Source organism: Delphinus delphis, chromosome 17, assembly GCF_949987515.2.
Source record: "Delphinus delphis chromosome 17, mDelDel1.2, whole genome shotgun sequence".
Taxonomy (NCBI): Eukaryota; Metazoa; Chordata; class Mammalia; order Artiodactyla; family Delphinidae; genus Delphinus; species Delphinus delphis.
The window spans coordinates 64,557,798-64,580,791 of NC_082699.1; the positions used below are offsets into that span (position 1 = coordinate 64,557,798).

Below are 22,994 nucleotides of genomic sequence, written 5' to 3' on the forward strand. Positions count from 1 at the left end.
TACCTCCCCACAAAGTATTTATTAATTAAAGAGGAAAAAAAGAGTAATTTTACAGTGAAGAAACGTGGCCAGCACCACCTTATCAAATGATTAAAATTAAATTAACCAGTAGTGGGACAAATCAAAGTTTGTGTGCCACCTTATAGAGTGCAGTGGTAAGACCACAGTGTTGCTTCTCTGATAGTCCTGTCTACCAAAGACAGGTAACCTGAGTCTGTTCAGTAGAATCAGCAGGCAAAGCTGAATTAAGGGCACTGTAGAACAAGACTGGCTTGTGATCTTCATAAGGGTCAAGGTCGTGAAAATTGTGGAAAGACTGAAGACTGTTCCAGACGGAGGGAGCCTAGACACATGGCAGGTCAAGGCTTGGACCTGGACTGGTCCCGTTGCTGCAAAGGACATTATTAGGACAGTGGGCAAAACTGGGGTCTGGGGATTAGATGGTAGTAATATATTAATGTAATTTTCTAATTTTGATGGTTATATTATGATTATATAGGAGAATTTCCTTGTCTGTGGGAAACGTGATCTCAGTAACTTATTCTCAAATAGTTCAGGGAAGGAAGAGGTCATATATGATTTATCTATCTGTGATTTACTAGGTAGAAATCTGTTAATCATTGTTTCTATTCCTTACCAAAAAAATAATAGTCACAGTTTTCCCACCCTTTATTCTTGCTAACCTACCCAGCCAGTTCCCAATCTTAAATCAATACACCTGTCTCTTCTTTGCTCCCACTAAAGAAAATAACAGACTAAACAAAATAAAAATAATTGTTGATTGACTCCATTACAGAGTAATGAACCTCAGCATCAGTGATGCTAGTACTTCATTTGCTTGTATCTATTGTCATTTACTTTTCCCATTCTTCTCTGAATATTCCAAACTTTTACCAATTTCCGTGATTCCGTATGTTCAGACTCTACTCTTATTCTGACTGCCTAGCCTCCTAATTCATGAGAAAATAGACGCCCTCGAGCTTCCCTTTCTTCTCAAGGGAACCTCAAATATATCTGTAAGTTCAGCCATCCATAACTCTTTGCCACTTCATCTGTAGACATAGGTGATCCTAATTTCTTCCAGCCCTAATCTCTATCTTCCATGGCCGCCCTTGGGACTTTGCACCATGAGTATTCCTCTCTTTTTATTCAGTCCACTGTCCCTTTTCTCTCTGTAAATATTCACATCGGGGCAGAGGTGTAAGTGGCGTAGCCGTGACTTGAAATCAGGCCTGTCTGATTCTAAAGCCCACTGCAGTGGGCTCCCTCTTCCTAACCGCCTAATCCAGTGGCCTGCCTCCTTCCATATTCTAGGTATTCTCTTTAATAATCTTATCACCATCAAGCCTCAGACTCCAGCTGCCACGTAACATTGTTAACTCAGACCTGCTTCTGCCACCCACTGAGGAGCTTCTAGGTTGGACTGTCTGGTGCGGTGGGTACCAGCTTGCATGGAGCTCTTTAGCCTTGAGAGGCGTCTAGCCCAAGTTGAGATGGGTTTTGAAGACTTACTATGAAAAAAAAATGTAAAATATCTCTAACAGTTTTTTATCAATGAAATGTTAAAACGGTAATATTTTAGATACACAATGAATTAAGTTAAATATGTTGAGATTAATTTCATATGTTTCTTTTTACTTTTTTTATGTGGCTCCTAGAAAATTTTAAATGATGCATGTGGCCTGCATTCCATTTCTTTTGGACAGCACGGCGCCAAATGCTTTTCAAGGGCCTTAAACTCTTCATGTTTAAAACCAGAATGATTGTTTCCTACCCCCACGTGGGTTCCTTTTTTGCCTAAGTTTGAAACCTTCATTTTTTAGTAAATGAAACTCTGGCTAGGTGCCAAGTACTCTGCTAAGTACTTAACATACATTATTTCATTTAATCATCAGATATTATTTCATTTAACTGTCACAACAACCTTACGGGACGTCTTTTCTTATCCTCATTTCACGTGTGAGGAATTCCTGATTCCTCCCTCTTCACCCCATGTTCCATGCATCACCAGGCCTTTCTCCACTTGACTTCTGACACCTGTCCTATTCGTCATTTCCATTTTATACCCGTAACTCTGGTTGAGAGTCTCTGTAGTAGCTTTCTTAATCATCTCTTCTTGTCCCCCTGTCCATCTGCCATCTCTGCCAGAATCCTCTTCCTGAAAGACATGCCTGACCACGATTCTGCTGTGCTCAAAAATTCCTGATGGCCTCCCATTCTGTGTAAGTAAAATCCAGACTCCTTCACATAGCAGGTAGCACTCTTCGTAATCTGTTTTTGTTCTGCCAAGATGGGAGCTCATTTTTCTGGGTTTCATTTTCTTCATCTCTAAGGACTCCTCCCATGTGAAATTTTACAATTATTGGAAGAATTTCTGATACTAACGCAGTAATCTCTTCATAGGTTTAATCTTGTTCAGCGAACATCGCAAGCTTGCACAGCTCTGGCCTTTAATCTTCATAGGAAGTCTGAATTCCTTGTGGCGTTAGCTGATTATTCCATTAAGTGTTTCGATACAGGTAAGAAGTCCTGTCTCTCTTTTGAAGCAGAGTGAAATGCAGACAGAAATACTGCAGGGAGTTGGCTGATCTCTGTAGTCTGAGGGATCAGACCCCACCCGATGACCCTCACTTCAGACACTAGCCACAGGTTTGGGGGTCCCGGGGCCATCCTCACATCAGATCAACAGACTACAAACTCAGGGTTCCCCACAACTTCCCCTAGGTTTGGGAGTTCACTAGAGTGACTCACAGAATTCAGGGGAGCACTATGCTTATGCTTATAGTCTTGATGTAGCGAAAGGATACAAATTAAAACTAGCCAAAGGAAGAGACGCATAGGGTGGAATCTGGGAGGCTCACAAAAGGGAAGCTTCCATTGTCCCCAGGGACACATTACCCTCCTGGCATCCGTGTGTGGCCATCCGCACCGAGTATTGCCACACCGGGAAAGTCACCCAGGCTCTGACTTCCAGAGTTTTTATTGAGGCTCCATAACATAGGCATGACTGATTATTGCCCACTTGATTTTAAACTCAGTGTCCAGCCCTCCTCTTCTCTGGAGGTTGGGGTGACATCACGAGGCCAAAAGCCCCAACCTTCCAGTCACTCGCATGGTTGGTCTTTCTGGTGTGGCCAGTCCCCACTCTGAGGTTCTCTCCTTAGCATAAACCATCTGCTGTTGTCCAGGGACCTACCACAAATAACAAAGACACTCCTACCACTGGAGTAGTTCCAAGGGTTTAGAGGTTGCCTTCTTGGAGCCTGGACAAAGGCCATACCTCTCTTTGAAGGCCAAATTCCTTACTACACAGGTACAAGAATAAATACTTTTTAAATATAATCTAAGTATTTTATACCACATTATATTTTTTAATAGAGAACTTAGAGTTCTGTAAACTGAACTTATTAAGAAAAAAAATCTCCACTGCATTGTTTTTTCTTGTTATTAATGTAACCTATGTATTCTAATATTTAGAAAAATTATAAACAATAATAAGAATGGTAGTAATAGTGATAGCTAACACTTATTTAGTGTTCACTCCTTGCCAGGTACTGTTCTGTGATTTTATACATATTAATTAATTTTACCCATCATAATAACCCACAGAGGTGGATACTCTTGTTATGCCCATTTTGCAGATGAGGAAATTGAGGCACAGAAGTAACTTGACTAAGTTCCCACAGCTTGGTAAGCGGTGGAGCCAGGATTCCTAATCTGGGAGTCAAGCTGCAGGGTCCCGGCTCTTAATCACTGGTACCCTCTCACCGCACACGCAGGAAGAAAAGGCACTCATCCTGCAGTAATGCCCAGAGACACAGTCAGTGTTTTTATAACAGGGACTGATCTTTCCAATCTGTTTTCTATGCATATACCTTTTTTATACTCTAACAAATATATGATCATCCTATATATATTGTTTGGTGGAATCACGTCCTTACCTCATGAAAATTTTATATATTTAAGATCAGTACTCAGTAATCATACTCTATAAATGTTTGTAATACCATAATCGTTTAGCCTTTTACCTATTGATGGACTTTAAACTGTTTCCAATTTTTGATATTACAAACACTGCTGTCACTGAAATTCTGGAAAACTAAGTCTTTAAACTCCTGTGTGATTGCTTTCCTTGGATTTTATCCATTCTCTCCTCCTCTCATCTTAGTTTTATCTTTTTATAGTGTCTTCTGTCTTATGGAAACCCCTCTTAACCAAGCCCCTTCCTCAGATACCGTCTCTACCTCCCCAACTACCTCCCTTTCTTTGCTGCCAAATCCCGCTTCTTCACAGCATCCATCGATGGCTTCTGACTCAATTTTTAATTTTGCTGATTGACATTGGAAAAAAACAATATAACTTCATTTCATAAAACTAGGGATTTTTTTTTTTTTTTTTTGCGGTACGCAGGCCTCTCACTGTTGTGGTCTCTCCCGTTGCGGAGCACAGGCTCCGGATGCGCAGGCTCAGCGGCCATGGCTCACGGGCCCAGCCGCTCCGCGGCATGTGGGATCCTCCCGGACCGGGGCACGAACCCGTGTCCCCTGCATCGGCAGGCAGACTCTCAACCACTGTGCCACCAGGGAAGCCCAGCAAGGGATTTTTTTTTAAAACATAAAAACTTAGAAGGATACAATAGATTAAAAGGTAGTACTTTTTTTTTTTTAAAGGTAGTACTTTAAATTTAGCTTTGTGAAAAACTCATTACGTTATCCTTTTCTCATTTCACTGAAGGCCAGTGAAAAATTGAGCATTAAGTAATGCCAGACTTCAGACTGGTGTTTGGAAACCACTCCTCCCTTCCCAAGGGTTTATCTGTTCCTCTATCTTCAGTTTTGACCTACTTTGTGTCTTAATGTTTCCCAGATTTACATCTTGCTTTCTGACTGTTCTCCCCACTTCCATCTTTCTGGAGGAAAAAAATATGACCCTAAAAGTATACCATGCCTATTATAGAAAACTTAGAGGCACAGAAAAACGTAAAGAGAAAGTAAAAATCACTGTAATTTTATTACCCGTTGATAATTATTATGAAGAGTTTTTGGTGTTTTCTCTACCAGACTGTTTTCTCTGCTTGTGTGTCACACACACACATGTACACACACCAAATCAATGTAAAAGATCAAATTTCTTACCTCTTCTCACACTGCCAAGCCTGTCCCTCCTTGTGTATTTATGTCAGGATGTAGAATCACCACCTGCTTATGTAACTAAACCAGAGCCACTGGAGTCTCACCTCCTCTTTTGTCTCAACACATCCATTTAATCACTGAGTCCTTTGATATTTCTTTTGTAGCTCTTGAGTTTGTTCCTTTCTCCATTGCCGCGTTCTTAGTATAGACCCTCCTTATCTCCTGCCTGGGTTATTACAGCAACAGATAAACTAGTCATTTTGTAATCTCTTCCTCTTTCTAGTATATCCATCATATCTTCAAAGTGCTTTCTGAAACAGACCAGATATGGTATTCTTCTGCATAAAACGATTTCAAGAGAAAGCCCAGACTCCATCACGTCACATTCAAGGCTGTTCTTAAACCCTCTTTCGGCCTCCTCTCCTCCAACCTCGGTGTTACACATGTTACTAACATGTCCTACGGTGCACTTCATCGACCAGCCACCGGCTTCCATTCTTTTTAGATGTTAACGGAGATGGAGGGACCTCATATAATCCCTAGCCATCAACTGAATCAGTTCTCGGATGAAATATAGGGTTTGACCTGTATATCTGTTTTCCTTTTTCCCACAGTCACCAAGCAGCTAGTTAGCTGGATGAGAGGACATGAATCGTCGGTGTTCTCGATCTCTGTGCACGCATCCGGGAGATACGCCATCACTACTTCTTCTGATACAGCACAGCTATGGGACTTGGATACCTTTCAAAGAAAAAGAAAGCTGAATATTCTCCAGTCTGTGGGTATACAAAAGGTCAGTGAAGGGGGACACATCTTGGTCTGTTGTGCTTCTCAGGCTAGTTTCTTGATCAGCAGAATATAGGTATTATAAGCAATGGTTCGCTTTGTCCCACTTAGCTATGCCTTCATAACTCAGCAACAAGCAAACCTTTTTTTTTTTAAATTATTATTATAGTGTGTAACTTCAACTTTAGTTAGGTGTTAGTCTTTACTTAGCTGGTTGATTTCGTTTTATTTCTTAACCCAATTATGAAAAATTTCAAATATATAGCAGATTTTATATATATACAAGAATTTCACAGTGAACACATGTACACCCATGGTCTAGATCCTACTATACTATACTATACTTACATGTTAGTAAACTATATGATGGATCTATCCATCTTTCTGTTCCTCTGTTTATTAACTCATCTTTTTTTTTTTTGCATTTTTTTTTTTTGCTGTATGCGGGCCTCTCACTGTTGTGGCCTCTCCCATTGCGGAGCACAGGCTCTGGACGCACAGGCTCAGCGGCCATGGCTCACAGGCCCAGCCGCTCTGCGGCATGTGGGATCTTCCCGGACCAGGGCACAAACCCGTGTCCCCTGCATCGGCAGGCGGACTCGCAACCACTGCACCACCAGGGAAGCCCTTTTTCTTTGCATTTTAAAGTAAATTGCAGACATCAGCGCTTGCCCATCCATGCTTTAAGCCTGCATTTAATTAACTACATTTAATTGGGTTCAGTATTTGTTGATGTAAAATTTGTGTACAATGCACAAATCTTTAAGTATTCATTTATTAAGTTTCGGCAAATACATACACTTTTGTAACATGTACAGACCTATTATTACCATCATCCCAGGAAGTTACATTATATCCCTTCCCAGGTAAGGATTCCTCTGATGTTTTTCCACCATAGGTTAGTTTTATCTGTTCTAAAATTTCACGTAAGTAGAGCTGGTCTGTAATGGTATGTGTAAAAGCTTTTCTCATTCAGCATCATGTTTTTGAGATTCATCCATGCTGTTGTATGTATCAGTAGTTTGTTCCTTTTTATTGCTGATCAGTATTCCATTGTACACATATATCACTTTTTAAAAAATTCATTTCTTTTGCTTTTAAGGTTTTTTTTTTCTTCTATTTGATTAGCTAAATGCTATTTTCAGAATTGTCTGCACCTCCCATTTAATTATTTTGCTTCAGGTTATATTATACATGCAGTATTGCTTTAGTTTCTTGGTTATTAACATGAACAGCTAGCAGTGCATGTCAACCAAAAATTTATTTTGTAGTCTCCACAGAAATCTCAGAGATCTTAATAATTTAAAAAAGATAAAAGCTGTAGCCAGATTACTCATCAGGTATTTAGGCCAAATGCCTTGGTAGGTCTTTTATTCTTTAACTGCTTTAATGCTTAAATTGAATTTTAAATTCTAAGGTAGAGAACATTGAAAGTTGAACCCACAGTGGAAACAGTCATGAAACAATGACATAAAAACCATCTGTTCTTTTCACCATGAAATTAGAATTAGTATACATGGAATAGTTGCCAATTTTAGCCTTGCCTTGGTCATTCAGACATTTTAGTTTAAAGAATAGGATTCCAAATGTTTGTGATAAGAGAAAAAAATTAAATGTAGTAAATGTGAATACAGTATGCAGTATACATTTAAGTATACTCTAAAATAATAGAACATCATAGTCTATAAGTTACCAGCAAACTTTTCCTCGAAACACCAGCTAGTAAACATTTTTGCTTTTGCTGGCCAAGAGCAAAATTGAGGATATTATGTGTGTACTTACATGACCATCTGAAATGAAATAATTTTAAAATGTAAAAGCCATTCTCTCCTGCACCATACAAGGACTGGAGATGAGTCAGGTGGTTGTCACTCCTGGCTTATTCTGTTGAAAATAGGAAATAGTTATAAACTAATCTTAAAGTAAAAGTTTTATTCTTATCAAGTTTTTATTACACCTGTAGTTTTATTGCAGTTTCTGCTTTTATACTTTATTTTTTTATATAAATTTATTTATTTATTTTTGGCTGTGCTGGGTCTTTGTTGCTGCGAGTGAGGGCTACTCTTTCATTGTGGTGCACAGGCTTCTCATTGTGATGGCTTCTCTTGTTGTGGAGCACGGGCTCTAGGCAAGTAGGCTTCAATAGTTGTGGCATGCGGGCTCAGTAGTTGTGGCACACGGGCTTAGTTGCTCTGCGGCATGTGAGATCTTCCTGGACTAGGGATCGAACCCATGTCTCCTGCATTGGCAGGTGGATTCTTAACCACTGTGCCACCAGGGAAGTCCCTGATTTTATATTTTAAATAAAAGTTTTGTGATTTTTTTTTCCCTTGATGACACGTGGTGACACATGATTCTATGGGATTCATTTTATGATGGCTCTTTTAACCTAAAATGGTCTCCTACCTTTCTCTTTTTTTCCCCATAACATGAATTTTTCTTTTTTTTTTTTTTTTTTGAGAGACCAGGCCAGTTAGTTGTGTTGGAAAATGCCCCACATTCTGGATTTGTCTTACTGTTTCCTCATTATGTCATTTAACTGGTTCTCTCACCTGTATTTGTTGTAAACTTGAATTTAGGTCTAAAGTCTTGAGTAAATTCACGTTAAACATTTTTGACAAGCTGTTTACCTTGTGTGTAAGATGAAAATAGTAATCGTGCTTACCTCAGGGTTAGTTTCTGGACTGAATGTGATAATCTATGCAAAGCACTTAGCACGATGCTTGTTTATAGAAGTGCTTAGTACAAGTTAGCTGCAGCTGCTATTTGTATATTGTCATTAATGTTATTATTTATTATTGTTATCTATTATCTAGCTTTATTATGAGATTATCTCAGTGCAATTACATATCTTCTTAAAAAGCTATAAGGGAAATGTATTCTTTTTCTTTTGAACTATATTAAATAGATGCACAATCCCTTATTAGCAACTCAAAAACCCAGATGTTTTTTAATAACTCATTTTGTGGCAAAATCTGATTGGAATTCATCTAGCAGCAAAATCTGAACTAAATTGACATGAGGCTGAAATATTAGTATGTTTGAGTATGGAGTGTTGCTCCAGGTCACTGGGGGTTCTACATAATATTACAGAACAGGCATTGTATTACCGTTCTCAAATTGGAAGTAATTCTGAATTCTGGAACACATCTGTCCCTAAAGGTTTCAGATAAGGAACTACAGACCTTTGATTTCAAAATGTTTTTAGAGAACTTACCACTCTATCCTCTTTCCACTGATTTTTGTACCCAGCAATAGCGGTAATTAACACTAATAGTAATAGATACCAATTGTTGAGTCCTTACTATGTACTTAACACTTTGTTTTGTTATTTTTAAGCTTAAATAATCCTAAAAGGTAGATACTATTATTCTCATTTTACAATTGGGGAAACTGCACTTCAGAAAGTGTCACATAGTTTATGAAAGAGTTGCAGTTTTGAACCGAAGCTTGTTTCACTCTGAAGTCATTCCATTACGCCATACTGCCTCTCAGGTAGACCAATTACATTTCTTCAAATTAGGAAATTTTGATTCTTTTTTTGATACTTGGAGGTAAGATATTTAGCTCTTTAGTTAAAGATTTTGGAACAAATCCTGAGATTCCTAATTACTGTCGTTCAGTATGTATCAGAAAAGGTTTTGTGATGGGTATCAGAAAACATTAAATAGTGTGTTACCGAACTTACTCAGTCTCTGTATACAATGGGCGCTCACTAAATTTTTGCTGAATTGTACATTTGACCTTAACTTTCTGTTGTTACTGTCCTGAACTCTTTAAACTTTGGAAAGGACTCACATACCTCTCAAAAGTGAATTGGGAAGGCCAGGATTTTCATATTTTGTAAGGAAAAACTGCAGCCAACCCTCCAAAGAGTATATTTTGTTACTGCTTTTGAAGTTTCTTCTAAGCATTTTATGTTTGTCAGGAGATGACACTATATTAATAATGACATGATTCATTAGGAACAATTTTATAATCATTGAAATCTGGCAATTAAAATCACAAATCTAGTAATGAATAATCATGTTGGCAACAATCTGTCACAGCTGTGCCTCAAAATAGCAGCTGATGTTCATTAACTTTTAAGCTTTTGCTTCTCCCAGTAGGAATAAACTTTATTACTTTTCTAGAAAAATATTGCTAATTATAATAAAAATTTCAAGTCACTTTTTTTTTTTTTTTTGCGGTACGCGGGCCTCTCACTGTTGCGGCCTCTCCCGCTGCGGAGCACAGGCTCCGGACGCGCAGGCTCAGCGGCCACGGCTCACGGGCCCAGCTGCTCCGCGGCACGTGGGACCCTCCCGGACCGGGGCACGAACCCGTGTCCCTGGCATCAGCGGGCGGACTCTCAACCACTGCGCCACCAGGGAAGCCCCCTCAAGTCACTTTTTTTGACATCAGATTTGAAACAGTGTTTTAGGGCATTCATTATAGATTATAATGTATTCACTGCAGATTCTTTCTGTATGACCTTCATATTACAAATCTTCTTAACATAATGAAACTGGCAAAAGACCTACCAGATTGTCTTTGACAGAGTGAGCTCAGGACAGAAGTGAGGAGGAGTTGGGTCAGGCAAGGGCATCAGCACCTGATGTAGCTGAGTTACCATTTTTTATTGTCTTATTAGCTTTAGTCCTTAGTAGAGTGTTCTAGTTAACCAGTATGTTCCATAGTATATTTTATATGTGTGTATGTATGTATTTTTAGCACTATTATCAAAAAACAGATACTAGTATATATGTGTAATATATATATAAATATATATATATTTACAATTCCCTAAAATTCTTATAGTAATGTCGTTAACTATTAGAATCATCTCCTAATAGGCTGGGTGACAATAACAGAAGTTCGTTGCAAGGCTACGGTATTTCACATAGATGCCTTATTGACCCGTTATTTTTGTAACACTGGGGAAAGCCATGGTAGATGCAGTGTTCATGCTGCTTTTCCCCAGGACCGCTCTCTCTCACTACTGTGATGACGGTTATATCCAGATTCTGAATACTCAGAGACGCTCCAGTCCAGTGCTGTAGACACTGAACACTTCATCCCCAAGGAATGTAGCACTCCCTCTGACGCCAGTAAAATTGTGAAGGTGTGTGATAGATCAGGGGTCGGAATAAGAGGTAACAAATCCTTAAAGGTGCCCTGCCTCCTCTGTGAGTCCCTGCCCCTCTCTCTTGCCAACACAGAAAGTCACATATTTTAAAAATAATAAAGCTGGGGCTTCCCTGGTGGCGCAGTGGTTGAGAGTCCGCCTGCCGATGCAGGGGACACGGGTTTGTGCCCCGGTCCGGGAGGATCCCACGTGCCGCAGAGCGGCTGGGCCCGTGAGCCATGGCCACTGAGCCTGCGCGTCCGGAGCCTGTGCTCCGCAGCGGGAGAGGCCACACCAGCGAGAGGCCTGCGTACCGCAAAAAAAATAATAATAATAATAAAGCTTGTAAAGACACACCAGTAGAAGCAACAAGATACGTTCAAGTGTAGTGTTACAATAAGCTATAACGCAGTTAAGGCTGGTCTGGATGGGAAAGAATAAATACCCGGAACTCAGCACTAACTGTTAAAGATGGACATACATATACTGTACAACTCAGAAAAGGGTTCGTTCATTCATTTATTCAACAAATACTGTTGAGCACCTTTACTACATTCCTGTCATTGTGCTCAGCACTGACTACACAAAAATAAACAAAATAGACAAGGCGTCTGCCCTCTCAGAACCCAACCAAGGGTCTTCTTCATCCCAAGGCAGCTGTGAAGGATGACACCTCTCGCTCAATTTTGTCCACAGTGTATGGGGTCCCATGCATAGAGTCCCTGGGTCGATTTCCTGTGGGCAGATATATGTATAAAGAAATTATAATTATTCTGTAATTCAAAAGAGGAGTGATGGGCTTCCCTGGTGGCTCAGTGGTTGAGAATCTGCCTGCCAATGCAGGGGACACAGGTTCGAGCCCTGGTCTGGGAAGATCCCACATGCCGCGGAGCAACTAGGCCCGTGAGCCACAACTACTGAGCCTGCGCTCAGCAACAAGAGAGGCCGCGATAGTGAGAGGCCTGCCCACCGCGATGAAGAGTGGCCCCCGCTTGCCACAACTGGAGAAAGCCCTCGCACAGAAACGAAGACCCAACACAGCCATAAATAAATAAATAAATAAGTAAGTAAGTAAGTAAGTGAAATATAAGACCAAAGCTATATTGAGGAAAAAATAAGGGAAAAAAAGAATAAATAGCTAGAGCTCTAACTAATGATCAAACCGTGTGAAATGTCTCAAGCTCTTTCTGGGGTGTTATTGGATTGACCAGAAAGTTCGTTTGGTTAATGAATATGTTGTTCAATAAAGTTCTTGGTGAAAATGAAAAACGTGTCTTTTATTTTTACTTAAAACCGAAAGAACTTTTTGGCCAACCCAGTATTTTGAGAGGATAGGTAGGAATATTTGTCCTTAGGACATTGAATTTTTTTCATTTTCTTTCCTTCTTTGCTTCCTTTCCTACCTCACTTTGTGTGTTTTACACAAATGACACATAAAATTATATTTGAGGCCATTGAAACTCTTATGAGAAAATATTGGTCAACTTTAATAAAAATTTTATATTATCAAAAGTAAGCATTGCTTACTGCTCATGCAATAGAAAAATAGAAATTAGAATAAAATGGTATTTTCAACTTCACTACCAATTTCAGTCTCATCTGTCCATTAAATAAATTGAATCTAATAAAATATCATGTATTTGTTTTCAACTTTTTACTTTTACAAATAATGCTTAGCAAACATTTATACACATTTATCTTAAAGCATTTTGCTGATTTTTTCCCCAAAGGATTAACTCTTAGAAGCAGATTGACTAGTTCAGAAGAGAGAGATTTTTAAGGTTGTTGAGCTGTTAGACAGTATCTTTAACCAGTTTTTACTATCCGCAGCAGTGTATGACAGTGCCTTTATCTATACTTTCACCAACATTTAATATTTTTTAACACTTATCTGTAGTTAGTACTCAATATAGTATTTATATTAGTATATAGCTTATAAATATAATACGCATGTTAATATATGTATAGTTTGTGTATATGTATGTGTGTGCATTATTTTAAAATAAATTTGATACACATAACATGGTATCTTATTTTCATTTGAATCTTTTATAAGGTTAAATATTTTAAATTGTTACCTAGTATTTTATGAATAGCCTAGTCATTATAGTCACCTGTTTTTTGTTTAAAGGAGTTTACCTTTTCTTTTTAGTTTATAATAGTATGTAAAAATACCAGTTTTCTCCCCTGTCGTATGTTGTAAATGTGTTTTTCTCCATTTTAAGAAAAAATAATTTTAAGACAGAAAAATTAACTACTTGTAAATTTTGAATTTAAAGAGGACTGTATGATTCTTATATGAACGATAACTTTTTTTCTTCCTCTTTAGGTTTTCTTTCTACCACTAACTAATACCATCCTGAGTTGTTTTAAAGATAATTCCATCTTCGCCTGGGAATGTGATACTCTTGTTTGCAAATATCAATTACCAGCTCCACCCGAATGCTCTAGTATATTATACAAAGTGTTTGCTGTGACCAGGTAATGTCCTCTTTAAGACACTAAGGATTTTTATGAAATTTAACTTCCAGGGAAATTTTATAAATTTTCATTCAGTATTTTATTGTCCTATAAGCAAAAGTTTCCTTCAAACTTAGGTATGATCTAAGATATGGTGATAAGTTTTTTACTTATTGTGGAAAATGTACACAAAAATATAAAAGTACATGAAATCTCAAGGCTAGCACTCTTCGTTAGCTATAATAAGCATTAGCTAATAGCCACTCCTACTTTGTCTATTACTCTACCTACCATTTCTCTACTGCACTGTCATAAAGCAAAGCCCAAGTGTATCATTTCATGCGTAAGTATTTCAGCGTGTATCTCTAAAGGATAGGACCCTTTTTGAAACATAACCATGGTACTATCATCAGACTTTTAAAAATTCATAATATCATATCATATATCTAGTTATTCATATTTCCCTGATTTGTCTAATAATTATTTTTTATGGTTGGTTTGTTCAAGTCAGGAGCAAAATAAGGTTCACACGTTGCCTCGGTTGGTATATCTCTCTTCTTGTATTTTCCTTGCAGTTTATTTGTTAAAGAACTGGTCATTTGTCCTGTAGTTTTCTACATTCTGGATTTTGCTCTTTGCATCCCGGTGATGCTGTTTAATGTGAGCTTCTCTCGTCTATATTTACTATAAACTGGTTACACCTATATTTCCTGTAAATTGGGGGCTAGATCTTGATCTGGTTTGATTTGGGGGCAAGAAGACATTGTAGGCGGTTTATGTACCTTCATCGAGAGGAACACAGAACTCTTTCTTTTGTGATATTAGTGGCCATTGATGATCATTACCTAGATATCGTGTGTTGCATTGGGGGTTAGCAAATGGTGCTATTCTGACTCTGTCTTTCCTTCTCCCTTATTAACCAAAACCTTCTATAGAAAGAAACTTCCTCTCATCAACTATACTCCTTAAAAATTAAAAAAAAAAAAGGAAGAAACTGCCTCTCAACTCTTTGGTTACTTTACTGTACAGTTTGTAAAGGAAAGGCAGGATAAATGCTGGATTTCTTCCTATTTTAAAAAAAAATTTTTTTTCACCAAAATAATGGATTGATTTTTTGGCATCTTCAAAGGTGGCCAATGAAGTTTTTTGTCTTTAATCTTTGTAAGCTCATGGACTTAAACACAGTTGACATGATTTGACCCATTGAAGTTATTATTCTTAGTGATGCTCCAGTTCTCTCATCTTTGACCAGTGGGATCCTCTCCAGGTCGGCTTTGAACGAACCCTTTTGATACAACCCCGGTTGTCTGTGATAGTTCTCATTCTCTCTGGTCCAACAAGATGTTCCAGTCTTGTCTTGTGTATTTCCTGTCCCAAAATGGAATCAGCCATTTCTCTAAAGGGTGTGGGTTTATTTTTGTGAGAAATGATACATTGACACTTAATCTGGGTGCTAGGTTCTCACTGTGGGTGGGTTGGTCATTGTTTCCAGATATTAATGGATGTTATTTCCTCTCTTTCTCTCACCCTCTTCTTCTGAGTTATCAGTAAATCCCATCAACTCTACCAAACTGTATCTTGAATTGGTCTACTTTCCTTTGTCCATTGCTACAGCTATTACCCCAGTCCAAACTATCGTAGTCTTTTTCAGGCTACTGTAATAGCTCCCTTATTTGGTCTCCCTGTTTTCAGTCTCATTTCCTAAAGTCAGTGTCTACAAAGCAGATAGAGTGGTCTTCTCAAATCATTAAGTCAGATCATGTCATTTCCCTATTGAACTCCTGTAAAAGGCTTTCCACTGCTCTTAGAAAATCCAGCTCCCTGCCATGTCCCTGAGATCTTTGTCCTCTGGTCTAGGCCTCCCTCTCTTTTCTCATCTTATTTCCCCTTACTGTGTTCCCGCCACACTTGAGTGTGGCTTCTCTTTGTTATTTACACCTATCTCAACGTTTTTCTTCTGGCCAGTCAGGAGTACTGACCAGCATGGAATTCTTTCTCCAAGTCACCCCGTGACTGGCCCATTCACATCATTTATGTAGTAGATCTTCCTCCTTTCCCAGCTCTGTAACATTACCTCGTTTTAGAGTTCTTTAAAGAACTTAACAGCTGATATCAAGTTCATTTATTTGTTTCTTTACCTTCCTCTAGACTGAAAATCCCCTGAGAGCAGGGATCTTACCTGTCTTCTTGTTCACCACTGTGTCCCTGGCACCTGGAGTGAAACCTAGCTTATAGTAGACACTTTATAATCCTTTGTGAATGAATGAGCATCAGCCTTGCAAATCAATCCAGCTTATTCTTTCTGTACCTTTTAAACATAAAGTAGCTTTCTTTGGCAGGAAAAAAGTTTGGGCTTTTTGGTTTTTCATATAGCAATGCTGTTATCAGTTCAGTACAGTCGTATGTGAAGTACAGAAAGTTGGTTAGTAGTAAGTGTCTTTGAGATTATGCTATAAAATATAAATGTTGCTCAGAAACTCCCAGTCATCAAACAGATATTTGTTAAGCTGGTATCTTAGCACAATAGGTAAAAAAAAAAAAAAAAAAAAAAAAATCTCCTGTAAACCTGAGTTTTCCTATATGGTAGCCACTGGATACCTGGGACTATTTAAATTAATAAAAATTAAATAAAATCAAGAATTAATTTCCTCAGAAACGCTAGCCACATTTTAGTTCTCAATAATCACATGTGGCTAGTAGTGACTACATTGGACAGCATAGATACAGAACATTTCTCTCATCATATTGGATCAGATTGGACAGTGCTGCTATAAATAATTCATCTAGTCTTACTTTCTCACCTTTTTAAATACAGAGATGGCCAAATCCTGGCTGCTGGGGGCAAATCGAACCATCTTCATTTGTGGTGCTTGGAAGCCAAACAAGTATTTAGAATTATCCAGATGCCCACCAAAGTTCGAGCCATTCGCCACCTAGAATTTCTTCCTGATAGTTTTGATGCTGGTTCTAATCAGGTTAGTAACGTAAATGTTAGTAAAGTTGTACTTGTTTGGAAAGATCGTTATCAATTTCCGCACTATGTTAGTTCTCTTTAACTTGTAGCCTGATTGTTACAAGGTTTTGAAACTGCTGATAACTTGTAAAGAGTCTAAAACTGAAAAAATGGAAAAATCTTAGGTTCCGTATATTACTGATAACTTGCCCTTTTTCTGAAATCGGTATACTTTGTGTCATACTTTATGGTTTACAGGGTGATTAAGCATGCTGTTTTCTATTGGATCCTTAAAGAATTCATTGAGTGTAGGCAGGGAAGGTATTCTCACCATTATACAGATTGTGACGCTGAAGCTTAGAAACACGAAGTGACTTGTCAACACTCCTTTAATTATAAGGATTAAAGGTAGGACTAGAACTGAAATGTTCTCACTGTTACGCTGTGTTCTATCTACCATAGCTGGCTGCCTCAATCCTATGAGACGTCTGCTCTTTCTATCTCGCCGTCGTTTACACCGCGCTCCCCCCGCCACACACCTTTTTTCTCTTTAATAGTCGAATAGTTGAACCTTCACTTTCTTATTTTAAATTACCTTGGGTGTTGCACATTAAGAAATTGTGTGTGTGTGTATGTGTGTGTTTTGTGTATTTATGTATAATATATGTGTGTATCATATCTATTTTAAGTTTTTTGAGTAGATAATGCTTTCACATGGTTGAAAACGTAAAAAAATATAAAAAGGCATAAAGTGAAGTCTTATTCTTTTCTCCCATTTGCCCAGTTATTCACTCCTTAACCCACTGCTGTTGTATAATCTTATGTTTTTCCCTTTTTTTTACCTTGTTTTTTCCTAACTTAGTTTACCTTGACGATTTTTCTGTATCAGTACAGAACTTCGTTCTTCTTTACAGGTGTATAGGTTATTATCACCAGTCCTTTATTATTGGGCACGTAACCTGTCTTCAGTCCTCTTCTGTTACAAACGATGCTGCGCTGAATAACATTTTTGTTTGTTTTTTGTTTTTGTAATTTGTGTTTTGGCCGAGCCACGCAGCATGTGGGTTCTTAGTTCCCCAACCAGGGATCGAACCCGTGCCCCCTGCAGTGGAAGCACTGGAAGCACGGAGTCTTAACCACTAGACCGCCAGGGATGTCCCTTTTTTTTAATACACATAACTTTTGCACATGTCATTTTATACATCCTGTCTGTAGGATAAAATCCCAGAGTTAAAATAGTTCTACGAGGGTTAGGTGCATCTGTAATTTTGATAGATCTTGCCAAATTTCCTTCCAGAGAGGTTGCGTCAACTGAATAAGAGGGTTTCCTACCATCTGACCCAGAGAAGAACATGCTGTTTATTTATTTACTTTTTATTTTTCTTAATAAATTTGTTTACTTATGGCTGCATTGGGTCTTCATTGCTGTGCGTGGGCTTTCTCTAGTTGTAGTGAACAGGGGCTACTCTTTGTTGTGGTGCACGGGCTTCTCATTGCAGTGGCTTCTCTTGTTGTGGAGCACAGGCTGTAGGTACGTGGGCTTCAGTAGTTGTGGCACATGGGCTCAGTAGTTGTGGCTCACAGGCCTAGTTGCTCCGCAGCATGTGGGATCCCGGACCAGGGCTTGAACCCGTGTCCCCTGCATTGGCAGGCGGATTCTTAACCACTGCGCCACCAGGGAAGCCCCAGACATGCTTTCTAGGTTGTCACATTTAAACTGCCTCCAACCACCTCTAGACTATGTCTTTCATGTAACGGGGGACATCAGCGTTTCACGAGATCACGTGGTGGGCCTGGGGAAAAGAACCTGTATGTGGACAAGGCAGCAGAGGGGTTTATTGTTACATGTGTTGAAGCTTTTTTAGTATGTGTTTTTAAGTTCTAAGTTGTATGAGTTACAGCTAATTTTTTTTCCCCTTGAAAGACTAGCTTCCCTCCGACCCGCAGCCCGACTGCCCTTGCAGCTCGCAGACCTTCCCTCTCCACAGCCCAAATGCTAGTTACAACCGCGGGAATCACAGGTTTGTGTGGGGCAGCAGGACAGGTGTTAGCTCTGGTCAGGCTGCGGATGGAGAAGGGAAACAAGCCCTCCACCTTCCTTGCTTCTGGCGGCCAGTGTGCAGTTAAGGTGAAGGACTGCCATCATCTGTACTCCTCTGGAGGGATTGGTGGAGATGCGCCTGCCCGTGGGGAGGGCTGATTCTTAGGTGACCTTTCTGTAGTGTCCCAGGATGGGCTCCTTACTGGTTCTGGGTAGAGCCAGGCTTATCTGGACCTGAACAGGGCGAATCTACATGAGCCGTAATTAGGGATTTTAAAATACATGACGGCTCTCTGCGAGGATAATCTCCTCTGACTGTCCTCCCTTCCCAACCAAAGAAAAGAAAACATATGTAAATACACACGTGTGTATGTGTGTAGTTTGACTTGCAGACATCTGACTTTTTTTAATTGAGGTATAATTGACATAGAACATTGTATTAGTTTTGGGTGTACAACATGATGACTCAGTATTTGGATACATTGTGAAATGATCAGCGTAAGTCCAGTTAACATCTGAGACTTGACTCTTAAATGTGTTTTAGGAACTCATATGTTGTTTCCCTCTACTCTTAGGTTCTTGGAGTGCTCTGTCAGGACGGCATTATGAGATTTGTTAATATACAGACTTGTAAACTTCTCTTCGAAATTGGGAGCCTTGACGAAGGAATTAGTTCATCAGCAATTAGCCCCCATGGACGGTACATTGCATCTATTATGGAAAATGGAAGTCTGAACATATATTCAGTTCAGACTTTAACAAAAGAAATAAATAAGGTATGTTATCAAGTAAACAATATCTTTTTTCTTTTAAGGTTTAAATGCTGTATCATCAAAAATAAAAACTCCGCGTTACAAGCTTCTAACCTCCTCGCACCTTATCCACTTTCCTGGGTACAGTTTCTGCTCTTACCCCCAAAGCCACATCTCCAGATTTTTCTCACCCATGCTGCCTCCCTAAATTGCTGTCTTCACAAAAGGCATCTGTTTGGAGTCCTTGTCCCATTCAGGGTGCCCCTCTGATCTGCTTCCCAAAAGAGGTCTTCAGTTCCAGTCTCTTCATTTCTGTCCCTTTCTTCCCATTGTTGTAGGCTAGACACCTTGGAGCACTATGTCTGTTTCTATTCCTGTACTTCGCAGATCTAGTCAACACTAAGTCCTGCAGTCCTTGAATCTGAGGTGCCTCTGTATGTGCCGCCTGTTCTGTCTCCATATTGGCCATCCCCGTGCTGGTGCTCACTTGCTGCTCTCGAATAACAGTAACTTAAACAAATATACCAAAACCCAGAGCCCTCAGTGCCCGCTCCTGCCCGTCAGTCATCTTTTATGGGTTTTTTTAAATTCTTTTTTTTATTCTTTTGCTTTTCTCCATCATCTTTTATGTAACATTTTTCTTTTTTAAAATTTATTTATTTATTTTTGGCTGCATCGGGTCTTTGTTGCTGTGCGCAGGCTTTCTCTAGTTGTGGCTAGAGCTAGTAGTAGCTGAGGCTACTCTTCGTTGTGGTGCGCGGGCTTCTCATCATGGTGGCTTCTCTTTGCTGCGGAGCACGGGCTCTAGAGCGCAAGCTCAGTAGTTGTGGCGCGTGGGCTTAGTTGCTCTGCGGCATGTGAGATCTTCCCAGACCAGGGCTCGAACCTGTGCCCCCTGCATTGGCAGACAGATTCTTAACCACTGTGCCACCAGGGAAGTCCCAATGTAACAGTTTTCTAGAATAATACTTTCATCATCGTTTCTAAAATAATGCTATCTTAGTGGCTTCCTTCCTTTTGCCTGTTGCATTGAGTCCACACTCCTCTGCCTGGCTCTCCAAGTCCTCTCTAATCTTGTCGTCTCTCCCTAATGTGTTTCCTCATACTTTCAGCTTCCCTCGTCCCCCGTAGACACCGTGCTCATTTCTACGTCTGTTATTACACTACTCACCTCATCTAAAATATACTTCCCACTTCTCTTATGGTTATCTAAAACTCCCCCAGCTCGTTGTCGAGTCCAGTTCTGTGGGAGCCTTTCCAGGTCTGGAATTGTATCACAGTAGCCCTGAGAGGGACTTCGGTGATCACCTAGTCTAACCATTTCGTCTTACAGGGGGAGCAGCTCATGCCCCAACCTAATGACACAGCTAGTCCTTAGCAGGCCCAAGTGTCCTATTCTTAATATGATAATCTTGTTGCCATGTACTCGCTCCTTTTTACCTTTTTCTTTTCCAATTAGATAGATAAGAAGTTCTTATTACAGAGCAAAATCAAGATACAGATAAGCAAATAGGTCAGCAAGTCTCACCATTCTTAGATGATGTTGAAATGTATGCCTACTCAGTCTTTTGCTCTGTGTGTGTAAATGTATACAGTCTACATGATTCACGGATTCTATAGTTGTGAGTTTGTCTGTTGGTGAAAATTTATCTGCAACTCTAAAATCAGTCCTCACCGCATATTTACAGACATTTGCATGTGCAGAGCAGCAAGAAATTGGAGTTGCCTTCATGCAGGTTCTCCCCCGAGGTCAGACAGAGCAGCACTCGGCCTTATTTCAGCTCTCCATGGGAACAAGTGTCCTTCTCGTGGTCTATTTAGTGCCACATGTTTCACATTCTTGTGATTTTTGTTGGTGATTTTGCTGTTTAAAATGTCCCCCAACCACAGTGTTGACGTGCTGTCTGGTATCCTAAGCACAAGAGGGCTGGGAGGTGTCTCAGGGAGAACATATGTGTGTTAGATAAGCTTCATTCAGGAATGAGCTACAGTGCTGTTGGCATGAGTTCAGTGCTAATGAATCAACACTGTACAGTCAATGAGCGTCTTTATTTATTTTTATTTATTTATTTTTGGCAGCATTGGGTCTTTGTTGCTGCACGTGGGCTTTCTCTAGTTGCGGTGAGCGGGGGCTACTCTTCATTGCGGTGCATGGGCTTCTCATTGCGGTGGCTTCTCTTGGTGCGGAGCACGGGCTCTAGGCACGTGGACTTCAGTAGTTGTGGCTCACGGGCTCTAGAGCACAGGCTCAGTAGTTGTGGCACACGGGCTTAGTTGCTCCGCGGCATGTGGGATCTTCCCCGACCAGGGCTCGAACCTGTGTCCCCTGCATTGGCAGGCGGATTCTTAACCACTGCGCCACCAGGGAAGCCCCACATTATTCATTCTTAATGAGAGTTGTTAGCCTAGCTGAATTTTGTAAGAGCTAGATAAATGTTGTTAATAGAAACAAAGATCTGAGAAAAACCAAGGTAAGCATGAGTCATTGGCTTTCTCTCTGTTATTTATTAAGCAAGTTGAGGTCATATTGACCAGAAAAGCTAGCTTATGACAGAAGAAGGATAATTTTTTTTTTTTGGACACATTACCAGCACCACCAGTGCTATTCCAGGCCTACAAAATGCTCAGGTTTATGCAAAACTTATTACCCGTGTCTCATTCCTTCAAGTCCTGTTTTCTTGCCATTGGAGAATTTCTGGTATTGTGCTAATAATAAGTAAGCTAATTCCTATTTCTCTGTTGAAGTTTTAACACTCCTAAGGTGTGGCAATTCAGGTCATATCTCAGGCTCCAACTTCTGGGAGATTCCTTCATGAAGAACCATGAAAAATGTGGCACTAGAATAAATATTACCATAAAGATACAGAAGAATGGACTGAGGTTAGAAGATAGTTCAGGGATATTAAAGATGGGCAATATTCAGAAATCAGACCACTATTAATTACATTTCATAGGTAAAGAATTAAATCATAGAGTAAGTGGTCATTGTACTTTATTTTGGTCAGAGTTATTGTTATTATATTTTGTATTATCCTGTACTCTTTCTAGATGTGAATAAATACCAGTGTACCCTAGAAAAACACTATTAAAAAACCCTTACAGATGCAGTTAAAACTTCAAATACTTTTCAAAATAATTTTAAAACAAGTAAAAATGCAGTATCAATGCCATGTATACTACCTGCTCTATACATTTTACAGTGTTACGTGTCGTACATACTGCAGTTGACAATAGGGAATATTTTCTTGGTCTCCTATAATAGGCTGCAGGTTTCAAAAGCAGAAGTCCTGAACTTTTGAAGGCAACGTGAGAAAAATCTCTGTTTGAAACCTCAAAGTAGTCTTTTTATAGTCTGTTATTTAAAAGGAGTCAAGATGTTTGCTTTGTTCTGTTTGTTTCTTTGGGGACGAAGCGGGAGGAGGTCAGAAAAGTTTGTTTTCTGCTTCAGAGAGCTTTCCCAAAGAGTGGCGATTCATTTCCATCGTACGTCATCATGGAAGCCCACTGTTCTGGCTTTCATGACAGCTTGAATTCAGGGTGATGTGTGTAATATTTGTCTTTCTGAATCTAATATGTTCATTTGGACATTTGGAGTATATTGTGTTCTTATTCTCATATGCAAGGAATTGGCACTTTGGCTTCAAGAAAAATTATTTAAAAATCACAAATCCACCTTGTCTTTGATCTGGATCTGGGCTAATTACTAAGGGAACATTCAGCAGTAATGGTCTCAAACCTTTAAAACACCCTGTGAAAGTCCTTT

At 39.5% G+C, this 22,994-nt stretch overlaps 1 protein-coding gene across 5 annotated transcripts in view; it reads left to right on the forward strand.

Annotated features, from left to right (window-relative positions):
• Nucleotides 1–22,994, forward strand: part of TBC1D31 (TBC1 domain family member 31) — a 61,281-nt gene that overhangs the window by 5,214 nt on the left and 33,073 nt on the right. For 4 of the 5 annotated variants that reach the window (XM_059995142.1, XM_059995146.1, XM_059995144.1 and 1 more), the window contains exons 3-7: nt 2,404–2,519; nt 5,747–5,925; nt 13,355–13,506; nt 16,301–16,460; nt 19,055–19,255. In XM_059995142.1, coding sequence (XP_059851125.1) covers nt 2,404–2,519; nt 5,747–5,925; nt 13,355–13,506; nt 16,301–16,460; nt 19,055–19,255 — 808 coding nt within the window. Of the gene's footprint in view, nt 1–2,148; nt 2,223–2,403; nt 2,520–5,746; nt 5,926–13,354; nt 13,507–16,300; nt 16,461–19,054; nt 19,256–22,994 lie in introns of all 5 variants that reach the window. The other variant, XM_059995147.1, reaches the window with a different exon arrangement.